Source organism: Lethenteron reissneri, chromosome 10 (assembly GCF_015708825.2).
Source record: "Lethenteron reissneri isolate LAM-NWPU_2019-01 chromosome 10, ASM1570882v1, whole genome shotgun sequence".
NCBI lineage: Eukaryota > Metazoa > Chordata > Hyperoartia > Petromyzontiformes > Petromyzontidae > Lethenteron > Lethenteron reissneri.
Genome location: NC_083788.1, coordinates 9,549,004 through 9,561,347, shown reverse-complemented (window position 1 = coordinate 9,561,347; position 12,344 = coordinate 9,549,004). Strand labels below are relative to the sequence as shown.

The following is a 12,344-nucleotide window of genomic DNA, read 5'->3' as shown; positions in this document are numbered from 1 at the left end:
CTGTGAATCTCATTCCAATAAAGTTGCTCTTGCATCGGGTGCTGCACTACCCTGCAAGCGTTCCAAATGGACAATTCATTCAATATTATGACGCTGATAGCACAATCGGGAATAAATGGTGGAAAAGATGCATGTATAATTATATGTTTAAAAAGTATGAATAATTTACAATTTGCACACAATAATTCAAAAATGAGAAATTACCGAGAAACCGTAGGAAGCTATCCCTAAAAAGTCTAACTTGCACAGAGGCGAGGGCAATATTCACAAGACAGTACCCAGAGACCGGGCAAACATACGGGCGTTCAAAAGACAGGGCCACCATTTAACCACGTGGACTATTGACGCAAGTGCTGCTAGCATCAACTAAGACTGGCACGAAGAATGAGGGGGGTTGTGCTGCCTTTGTGTTACCAGTGATGTTTACACATTACACCGGCTACTCATTTAAGGCCAAGTCGATATAGAAATAATCCAAGATCCGTATGCCGCTGGTCACTCGCATGCATGGCTGCAAACGGAACCCTTGTCCCACACAGGCACAACTGTTTGATACAAGATATGATGCAAGGAAATTCGAGTTGGCTACGTACGGTGCGAAAGAAGTTCAACAAACATACATTGAAGCTCCATATACATGCAAGGTGATGATGATTATTATTGGGATTACAGTGCTGTGCACACCCATCACTACGAGCCACTGCCCCACACAACCTCCGCTAGCAAACGGCAAATTCCGCGTCACCTTGGGCGTGATCTCCTTGAGGATGCGGCTGGCATCTTCGTCGTAGTCGAGCTTGCAGGCCATGGCCAAGTCCTTGCTGGATTCCTCCCAGTGGCCCAGCAGCCTGGAGGGCACCACGAGCACAGGGGCCGCACACGAAGGAGGCGCGAGACCGAAGAGGGAACGGAGATGTCACATGGCGCACCCACACACACACAAGTGCGCGTGCGGTGATGCAGACTCAAGAAAAGTCCAGCATATGCGTCTGTATGCACGCGCAGATGAGCGAGCAAGCGTGCGTGTTAGGGGTCACGAGTGCATGAGTTTGTGTGTTTATGCCAGCGAATGTGTGTATGTGTGGGAGTATGTGCACGGGCGCGTAATGCGTGCGTGAGCTAGCGAGCGCGTGTTCGTGACCGAGCACGTGTGTACGAGTGGATATGCTTGTCAGCGTACGTGTGCGGGTGAGCGCGAGTGTGTTCATGCACAAATGCGTGTGTACGCAAGCATGAAAAGATATATCTTTGTCTTGTGTGAGCATGTGAGCACATGTTTGTGCGAGAGTATGCGCTTGTTTTTCATCGTGTAGCGGTTAGTGTACTGCACTACGAACCTGGCGACCCGGGTTCAATTCCTGCTCACGACCAACACCAGTGACGATTATCTGAACCGGTTATGGGCCTCTCCTAGGTCGACTCAGCCTCAAAATGAGTACCTAGCACAATTTGTAAACATTGCCACTGGGGAGACAAAGGCGGCCGGGCGTGGTGTTTGCCAACCCACCCCCTAGTGTGCCGTGTCGGCCTTCATAGGTGCTCGCTAACAGCACTTGTCCAAACATTCCGTTACAGACTATACAGGGGATCTTTGTATATGTAGGGCGAGTGTGCGCACGAGTCCGTGTGTATGGTATGCGAGTGTGTATGGTATGCGAGTGTGTATGGTATGCATGCGTGCATGTGTGTGTTGTGTACGTGTGTATGGTATGCGAGTGTGCATGTGTGTTGTGTACGTGTGTATGGTATGTGAGTGTATGGTGTGAGTGTGCGTGAGTGTGCGCGAGTGTGCGAGTGTGTGTATGGTGTGTATGGTGTGTGCGTGTGCATGGTATGTGTGTATGGTATGTTAGTGTGTGTATGGTGTGCGAGTGTGTATAGTATGTGAGTGTGTGCGTGCGCGAGTGCGTGCGTGCGGCACCCCACCGGTGGGCGATGCCCCTCCACTTGTACGACTGCGCCGAGTCAGGGTTGATGCTGATGGCTCGGTCCCCGTCGCGGATCGCTGCGTTTGGCTTCTCGAGCTTCACGTACACACTGACCACAAAGACAAAGATCCCCCGTGTAGCCTTACCACACTGTTGGGGCAAGTGCTGTTAGCGAGCACCTACGAAGGCCCGAACGGCACGAGCAGGTGGGCGGCCAGCAGCACACCCGGTCGCCTGTGTCCCTAGTGCCGATGTTTACACATCGCATCAGGTCCTCATTAAAGGCTGAGTCGACCTAGAGGAGGCCCAGGACCGGTTCAGATAATTGTCACTGGTGTTGGACGTGAGCGGAAATCGAACTCAGGATGGCGGGTTCGTAGCGCAACGCGCGAACCATTACACTACCAAACACGTGTATCCGTGCGTGCTTGCCAGCAAACACCACCTCCATAAGTCTTGGATTGACCAATCAGGGCCATTTTAACCCAGTGTCCAATGCCAGTGAATAGCAGCCTCTAGTTCCCAACGTTTGTATTGAAGCTGAATCACTGTGGGTCTTTTATTTAAAGCAGTTCTTCGTCGCTGTTACTTTGCGAAAATATGTTTGTGGGATTCAGAACACACTATGTATGGAGCAATTCATCGGTCCTCTCCTCCCCCTTCAAGTGGATGACTTGTCATGTTTGTTCCTGTAGACAAGTTCTGCGGTAAAGACAAACGATGCTTCCGCAATATTTTAAAACCCTTTCCTGGTGATATAGTAATCAACAACTCTTCAGTGGTACTACAATAATTAACTCCTAAAGCAATGAACAGTAATTGCAATTTAATAATGATTGTAAGTGTAATACTAATGAGATAGGTACTGGTTACACAACACTACTATACAATTCTAGATTTGAAGCTTCGTGACTGCAAGGATTCATACTCTTAGGTTTTTTCGGTAAAGTCACGTAGGTAAAAAATTTAATTAAAATCAATAAAAGCAAAATAAAAATCACGACGTTTCGGAGGCAACACAAGCTTCCGTATTCAGGTGGAACCGTCACAGCACGATTGCTGTATCAAGTACTTACCTACGTGACTTTACCGAAAAAACCTAAGAGTACTACTATACAATTCCAACTGCTGATTGTGAAAGCCCAGCAAAGACCAATTGGAGGAAACAAACCTGGCCCTCTTCGCATAGAGAATGGCAGAGGAGGGGTTCAATTTGATGGCCTCTGTGAAGAGCTCAATGGCTTTCTGGAGTTCCCCTGTCACACACACACACACAGACAACAATCCCATGCATCGCCTTCACAGTCTGTTGGGTCAAGTGCTGCAAGCGAGAACTTATGAATGCCGGCCACAGCACACGAGGAAGTGGGTGGCTAGCACCACGCCTGGCCGCCTTTATCTTCCTCGTGGAAATATTTACACATCGCATCAGGTACTCATTTGAGGCCGAGTGAACCTCGGAGAGGGTTCAGGACCAGTTCAAATAATCGTCACTGGTGTTGGCTGTGAGCGGGAATCGAACTCGGGTCGCCAGGTTCACACACACGACCCAGGTTCACACACACACGACCCAGGTTCACACCCACACACATACAAACATCCACCGCTTAGCTATACAATCTGATAGGCAAAGTGCTGCGAGTGAAAGCCAATATTTCTACAATGTAGCCGGTGAGGTCACAGACCAGTTCAGATAAAGCTCCTCCCTGACCTTATCCATGGCTGGGTATGCCAGGTTCATAGCGGAGTGCACTAAGTACTGCACCACTGCTCACGTAGTGAAATTTCGTGCAGCACGGTATATTTAGTAGGCACGTAATGACTCATCCATTTTAATGAATTCTTACGATCCACGAGAAATGTGAGATTGTGTGTAAAAGAGCAGTCAATGTGCGATGAATACAAATATATTCAATTGTTTGGCAAGATAATATATCCAATCAGTCAGTTTATTTTGGGTAAGTCTCACTGAGCTCGGGACTCCAAAACCCGACCAGACTATAAAAATGAGACGAAAAAATATTCTTGAATGGAATTGTGATCCTTAACGGTGACAACTGAATCAGGATTAATGGTTACGCTTAGTATTTATCATCGGTGTTTCATACAGCAATGCGCCGCTGTGTGCTCCTGTCCCCCCGGCCTTACCATCGGCCAGGGCACTCATGGCCTCGCCCTTCTTCTCGTTGGCCTGGTCCATCATCTCCTCCGACACCTGTGGCACACACATCGGGTGACGCTAAACTACGTGTACATCATGGCTGTGCGCAGACGTTCCAAGTAAAATTTTGTTTAAAATGTGATTAACCAGAGGTTATAACTCAAAGAGACAATAGTTTCACATTTTACCTGGGTCACTAAAATAACACAAAATAAAAATTCAACAACGACGCAAACAAAAAAATCGTAGCAAACACAAACAGATGTGCGAGTATATACAAGCATGCCGGGCCCACATTGGAGCTTGCTAGCAGCACCTGCCCAAAAGTCTGTTAAAGGCTACATATGGGGGATCTTTGTCTACATGGTATCGGTGGTGATTGGGATTTAAATCAGGGCTCACACACTTGTGGTGATGTAAAATCACACGCTGAAAATACATTACCACCATTATCACTAATGCAATGCAATTAACAATACAACTGGGATTTTTAAAGGGCACCTAAATGTGACCACATCTCAAGATGCTGTACAATAATATTTTTTATCATATTGTGCTCTCCATCATAAAAAAAATCTAAGCATTCAATTCAGCAGCTGCACATAGCAAACAACAGGCAACAATCCATACAGTACCTGCGTACGAGCCAAACTCATTGCTCCATCTCCGCGATGAATGTGCTCTCAGGTGCTCTCCTTGATCATGAATAAAAATCATGAACTCTTTTTATCCATCCATCTCTAATGGTGAAGAGGGTCAAGATGTGCTCACCTCAACCTCAGCGTCGCCCATCTCCTGCGGTGGATCGTGGTCCTCCTCCACCACGCCCTCATCATCAATGTCTGCGCACAGGGGGAGATAAAGAATCGTTAAAACCTCTGCACGCCAACACCAGTAGATCCATTAGCAACGACACCAACACCACATCCACCATTAGGCTCAACAGCTTCTTTACCAACACTATTCATATTACCGGAAGCATCAGCACCTATACAAATATCAGCACCAAAACTACCATCCGTAGCAACGGTAGAATCACCTTTCACTGACTGTTGGGGCAAGTACTGTTAACGAGCGCCTATTAAAGCGGAAACTCCAGCATCACGCCCAGCCACTTTGTCTCACCAGTGTTGATGTTTACACACAGTACCAGCTACTCATTTAAGGCTTAGTCGTCCGAGTAGATGCCCAGTTCATATATCACTCGCCATCAATGTCAGCCATGGCCGGAAATTGAACTCGGGTCATCAGGCTCGTAGTGCACTGCGCTAGCCACTGTTCCACCCACTCCACTGGTGGTAGTGCCACCAAAAACACCAGCACGGGGAAGGGCATCGGCAGCGCGAGCATTCGCAGCAGAGAATCCCACGTAGACACCGTGGTTGAAAGCACCAACAGAAAACAACACAAGCACCAGCAGGCAAAACTACACCAGTAGCACCAGCAAGAATGAACACCGCAGCAGGAGCGGTACTGGCATCGAGGGAAGTAGAGGGCTGAGGTGCGCGAGGATGAACATACCCAGATCGCTCTCTTCGCTCTCAGGCTCTGGTTCTGTTTCGGGTGCCGAAGTGGATGGGGGTGGGGACGTTGGCTTCTTCTCCTCCTGCTCAGCAGACATCACAATCGCACCACGCCATTACCACGACTACCACCAATGGCCAATTAAACATAAGGATCAGGATTTGCATTCATAGGGCGCTTAAATGCCTCGGCAACTCAAAGCGCCTTACGTGACATCTCGTATAAACCATTCCACTGCCTTGCTGCAGTCTATTCAACAGGGACCCCTAGTGGCAGCTATCCCTGTGCCCAGAGTGTGACTGCGGCTCACAAACCTTGATATGAGCATGTAAACAATTCAGAACCCTCCTGAAAAAAACAGTCCAATTGACTCAGTGTGGCTTTCCTGGATAAATAAGTTCATTACACTGCTGAGGTCTGAGAGGGAAGCGAAATCAAAAGGGTCGGTGACATCGCGCTACCAAACGAGGTGGGCAGTGGGCGCGATTTTTGTGGCACTGAAGCAGAAAATGGCAGTTTCAAAGGACTCCGTGGCTTCTGTGGTTATTTATAAGAGTCATTGTTGGTGGCGAGCTTACTGGATCATACTCAAGATTTGCAAAATTTTATCACCGTTCGGAATCGCTGTAAATGAAGGCCATGTTCAAATTTCAAGATTATAAAATAATTTTAAAAGAAAAACGTTTACGGTGATGTAATAAAATACAATGACGTCACCCATTGTGGACTGCCTCGTTTTGATCACTGGCAGTGTTGAATGATGAGTGTGCTGCGCAAATGGGCGTGGTGTACCACACTGCATTGGCATGGATGGTTTGCTGCCAGCGTAATGGTCTAATGAGAAACGTAGCACCGTGGCGATTGCCTTGCACCTATAAGAATGTTACGAATACCAAATGTACTAATTGTTATTGAGGTGGAGCAAAAAGTGCCTTGGGAGGGGGAGGCTTGGCAGCACTTGGCTCCTCTGGTGCCGCTGGCACCTGGGCTCCCATGCTGAAACGGCATAAGATGCACACGGGTCAAAGGTTAACCTCTCTGGACCAGCACAACAACCTCCCCACACACACAAGCCAGTGCTACCTGCCACCTCATTAAATTCATCATCAGCCACGGTCAATCTACTGCTGGACGTCGGCTTCCATAAGGCGCTGTCATCTCTCGCAAGCCTGCGATGCATGAAATCCATCAAGCATCAGCACAAGCAGATTTTACGGCTCCACATTAAGGCAGACATACTCTCGGAAGCATACCTGTCACCAAATATTGAGCCAATGTGATCGCTACAGCACTTGTGTTATAAACATTTGCGTAGACCACTGCAACATTCCAACGCTAATTGCTGTAAAGGGTTCCCCGAGTAGAGCAATATAGTTCCGAAGGGCATTCTCTGCAGAAAGGTTGTGGTACAGAAAAATCTATTCTGGCCACCTAGAAATGTGGATCAGCCAGATCACAGACAGTAAACCTCGGACTCAAATAACAACAATTTTTTCATGGTTATCACATTCAAATGTGAGTTATGGGCAGAGTTAATAAATCCGGTTTGAATAATTACCCAAAACCCAATTCATCAGAGCCACAAATCCAAGAGTATGAGCAGCCATCAGCAGAGAGTCATCTCTGGGCATTGCCACCATTTTCTTTTTTCCCTTCATGGAAGGACGCGCTCAATGGGTGACGCCCTATGAATGAATGGGGGTGGAGGTTTTACGAGGCTCCTCCTTCCCCACGCCCGGCACGTGTTGGCGTGCTCCCCAGGCCATGGGCTCTACAAACATCGGCAAACCAGAATGAACACAATAGTGGTCAACAGCAGGCACCAGTCTGCATTGAGCCAAAGGTGGCCCCATTATTAAGCAAATACAGCAGCAAGAGATTCCTGCTCCAATTCTTGGCTGAGCTAAGGTGCGGTGGTCACGTGCACAAGACACCAGACTTTTCCCCGCAGATGACGTGGTAGGTGGTGGAGGAGGAGAGGGTGGTGACATGAGGACAAGACGAGGCTTTGAAAGTCCCCGTTGGCCCAAATGCCAGATTTATCGGTGGGACGCCATCGGGGCAGACGGGACATCTGCTGAGACCATGCAGAGAGCCGGGACCCCACAACAAAGCAGGGGGGGGGGGGCACTTTTTTTAGATCCTGTGTTGAACTAATTCGCTCACAATGAAAGCACGGTGAAGCTTCTGGATGAAAATAAGTGTTATAAAAAGCGCACTGCAGTTGTGGCTATTATTTCAAGTGGAAAATATATTCCTCTTTTAAATCAAAGTGAGATTTCACACACAGAGACAAACGTGAAGAAATGAACACGTACATTCTCTTAGGACAGTTCTGTGAATGGATTTATATTTAGCGTTCTACTCCGTCATCATTGTTGTAAACCAATGTCTACGTACGATCTAAAGTCATCATATTATGAATGATTTTTGTATGATGCGTCATTCCTTGAGAATAAAAAAAATATCTTTCATAACGTACACCCAAGGTACAACCATTAGCAATCCACCAAAAGTCTGGTTTAAAAAAAATACCCTTGCAAAAAACAAGTGTTGCTTGAGAATGTATGCATGCATGTTGAACTTCTTTTGCACCGTACGTTGCCAACTGTGTTAATCGAAGGTGCGGGGAATCGGAGGTGATATTACCTGGAGAGAACGGGTTAAACATTAAACAGAGTAGCTCGGTGACCACTGCCATACTGCCAGTAGCAAAGCAATATTGAGCAAATACTCGAGGGTGCAGAATACTGGACTGTATGTTTGTACAAAATGAAGAGAGGAAGTAGGGACTACATGCCACTTATCATCCATTGCTGTGAACGTAAGACAACTGTGAACAACACACACACCCTGCATAGCGGAGCAGATAATATAAACAATTGTTCAAATGGTGATATAAGCACAAAATTCGGCACATTATCTCCTTAGGATCACTTTGTGGGAAAACATGTGAGCCACCTTAAAGTCAAAGATGGCCACCATTTTCCTAAGACGGCCACAATTTTTCACATAATGCCCACATTTAATACCTTTTGAGCAGAGACGTTAAGTCGCATTGATCTGAGATAAACAAGGTAACAACAAGGGAGCATTTCAGCGGTCCCAGGGAGACCATTTGGGAGAAGGGGATTGAGTGCCCCTGTGGGAGGGGGGGGGGAAGAGGCGTAATTAAGGAGCACATGGCTGCTTTGCATGCCCTGTAATTTCAGAATAAAATTGTCAAGTTCATTAACTTTCAAAAGTGGAGCAATTGTTAGATTTAGATTGTATTTATTTCAGCAGGAAGGGCCCAAATTATGTGTTAGGTTCTATATCATGTGCACCCTGCGGCAGTACAGATGTTGCAAGGTACAGATCTTGGTTACAATCGTGGTTTCATAGGTCGTGATACAAACATAAAGTATTGGCACTTGTCAACATAAAAAAATGACATTATTTAACGAACAAAAACACAGGATTTATTTATTTAGTAAACCAAACGCAATCAGTAACTGAGAACTTTAAGTATGATCCATACAGACTTGGGCTTCAGCTTCTCTGATTATTATTTATTACAGCGACATCTATGCAGGACCTTTAGTTGTAGGAGCGAACAGAAGGTTTCTCATGGGCGGCAATGATTCAATTCCCAAATCTAATAATACGATAAGCGTTCAACAATGGGGAAGCAGTTACCAAAAAGGCCTGTCCCTCATTGTTGAATGCTCCTAATACAGTATATTAAGGTGTATTTTCCTTGTAACGTCTGGATGGAGTAGTTTCGTGGTGAAAGAGGATTTTTTTAATAGTACTGTGTGGTCGGCCTAGCCTCAGTTTTCTCCCTAAACAACGTGGATATTGGGGGCCTGGTTCAAGGCACCCGTGGTCACAAGGAAGTCTACATTTGTGAGCGTGCAGTGACACCCCAGGAGTAACAGTATTTGAAAACACAGGGAGGACACCGATACAGGTAGACATTGTGATATAACTGGACGATATAGGGAGACACTGAGGGACAATAGAAGATGTAGGGACATAGGTTACCAGGTAGATACTCGGGAATCTGTGATAATGTCCCTTAATTATCCCTGTGAGACAAGCTACAAGGCCGTAGCGCATCAGGTAGTTATCAGGAAGTCAGTGACAAATGTTCTCATTACCAGTTCATTTTGTGGAACAAGTTACCAGGTTGTAATGTATCAGGCAGTCGGCTGGAAGTCTGTAAATATTTGTCAAGTTCCTCGTCAGTCATTGTGACTATCAGGTTTTACTGGATACACTAGTACCAAGTGGTAACTTTTAGGTTGACTACTATGCATAGTCAATGACAAAGATGATTATTTCCTCTATCTAACCACTGGGTAACCTTTTTTAAACTGTATTATCTCGATGTACACTTTATTCATGTAAATTCCCTTGAGGGGGTCTGAACTGGTTAGTTTGCGTGGTTAGTTTGCGACCGGAAACATGGAGATGCCCAGGAAGAAGTGATCTTATCTGGAAAGGTAGTTGTACGAATAACACATTTTTGTCGTCCCTGGTTCCTCGTAGCACTCTGCCTTTACTTGGTATGTTGCTACTATACAAGTTTCAACTACTGCGGGAGCTTCTTTCACTCTTGTTTGCTGAAGCATACTGCAGTGGCAAAGTGGCATTGGGTAGCATGGCCGGTGCACGTGGTGGCTGGAGCTGAGCCCCATACAATTTCCAGAAGTTCTCCGAAGATGATGTGTGTGTGTGTTAATACAGGGTTGAAACCTCTTTACCGTGAGATCAGCACGATGAATTGATACTTTATTTTTTACTGGACTGTGATACGTGTACTGATTAACTTGTGTAGGTGATCGTTATTCATTCACCCTAAGTCGTGGTGCGTGTTTTGTATTACGCTACCGTTTTGATCTTTCCGCATAGCACCGTCTGGATACTTGACCCTATTGTGCATTCGTCGGAATGTTATTTTTTTTAGTGGTTTTTGGTGTGTTAGTAAATCATGTTTTTGTTGTTAAAGTGTCATACCTGTCAACCCCTAATCAGTGCCAACCTTATTACGGACCATTTCAGACCTTTTTGGTCACCCCGTGCCCGTATACATATCAACATTCATCCTACAAAGACCCATCGCAAGGAAGAAACACAACCAAATAGACAACATATGTTTGCCCATATCAAAACGGCTGTACGCCGTATTAACCTGAAAACAATTTCCCTGTTCAAGAATACGGGGTAAACCGTATGGGTTGGCACGGTATGAAATGTGCTGGCGTGGGAGTTCTGGTTTGTCTGGGAGCGTGCTCCCGAGCTGGGGTGTGGTTTAAAGGACTGTAATACAAGGAGTGTAATGACCCAATACCAATGCCCGCCATTCGCCACGGTCACCACGGCGCCTGTGCCAGGCGCGGTGCACTTTGAGGCTGCCACGTGGAGTGTCGAATGCTCGCTGACAGGTCTCGGGACAGACCCAGCAGGTGCCATGGGTTGGCCGACTGAGATGACCGGTAGATGCACCACCAGCCGTACCCCCTACTGAGCCACCATATGCACCACCATGCCACTCATGCCCATTTTCCACTGCAATATGAATGACCATATTGTTCAATGTGTGTGGAGGTTGAGAGGCTGTGTGGAGCGGTCTTTGTATGTATGGAGAGTGAAAAGCTGTGTCTGTGCCGAGCTGTGCGGAGCTTTGAGGGTGACAAGCCATAATGAGCTACCCCCCTTTGCTTTTTGGAGCTGTGTGGAGCTCTGTAGTGCTATGTGTGGTCATGTGTGTGGCCGTGTGGAGCTGTGTGTGGAGCTGTGTGGCCGTGCGGAGCTCTGCGTTGCCGTGTGGAGCTCTGCGTGGCCGCGTGTGGAGCTCTGCGTGGCCGCGTGTGGAGCTCCGCATGGAGCTCTGCGTGGTCGTGGAGCTCTGCGTGGCCGCGTGTGGAGCTCCGCGTGGTCGTGTGGAGTTCAGCGTGGTCGTGTGGAGTTCAGCGTGGTCGTGTGGAGCTCTGCGTGGAGCTCTGCGTGGTCGTGTGGAGCTCCGCGTGGAGCTCTGCGTGGTCGTGTGGAGCTCCGCGTGGAGCTCTGCCTGGCCGTGTGGAGCTCCGCGTGGAGCTCTGCGTGGCCGTGTGGAGCTCTGCGTGGCCGCGAGGAGCTCTGCGTGGTCGCGTGGAGCTCCGCGTGGTCGTGTGGAGCTCTGCGTGTCCGCGTGTGGAGCGAGCGGCGCGTACCTCTCCAGCCACTGCTTGAAGAAGTGTAGCTCGGGCTTGTGCAGCACGCCCGGGTTCTGCGAGCACAGCAGCACGAACGCCTTCAACTGCGACAACTTCTCGGGCTCCATCTCTCGCTACGCGTACACAGCTAATCGATCGGGCACTGGGGCAGCAGCGGCGTTATAATTATTACTCGTTATTCGTGTACGGCAAATTGTAATCGTTGCGATAATTCGCACTTGCTAGCTGCGGCCTAGACAACAAGCACCAGCGCCGCTGTCTGAAGAGAGAATCCTCCAACGTTGTGAGGCGGGGGGGGCGGGGCCTCGTACGTCACCGCCCACGCTCGAACCAATCACGAGGCGCCGTGCAGGTATCGTGACGAGGCGCCGACCAATCGCGTCGCGGGCATCGTTCCCCCCCCCCCCCACTTTGCCTCCTACCCGCTCTGCAGCCCCCCCCCTTCCGCCCCCGCCCCTCCCCCCGCCGAGGGGCGGGGGTCGAAGATTCCAGAAGCGTAGTCACCCCCCCACCCCCCTCTCCCCCCCCTCT

The 12,344-nt window shown here is 48.1% G+C and overlaps 1 protein-coding gene across 1 annotated transcript in view; it reads right to left on the bottom strand.

Moving 5' to 3' along the window:
• ST13 (ST13 Hsp70 interacting protein) overlaps nt 1-12,103 on the bottom strand; it is a 30,875-nt gene extending 18,772 nt beyond the window's left edge. Inside the window, exons 1-8 of the mRNA XM_061548980.1 lie at nt 11,811-12,103; nt 6,546-6,609; nt 5,611-5,695; nt 4,861-4,931; nt 4,077-4,143; nt 3,100-3,184; nt 1,927-2,037; nt 746-848 (exon numbers count right to left, since the gene is read on the bottom strand). Coding sequence (XP_061404964.1) covers nt 746-848; nt 1,927-2,037; nt 3,100-3,184; nt 4,077-4,143; nt 4,861-4,931; nt 5,611-5,695; nt 6,546-6,609; nt 11,811-11,920 — 696 coding nt within the window. The 5' untranslated portion in view covers nt 11,921-12,103. The remainder of the gene's footprint in view (nt 1-745; nt 849-1,926; nt 2,038-3,099; nt 3,185-4,076; nt 4,144-4,860; nt 4,932-5,610; nt 5,696-6,545; nt 6,610-11,810) is intronic.
• Between the last annotated feature and the right edge of the window lie 241 nt (nt 12,104-12,344).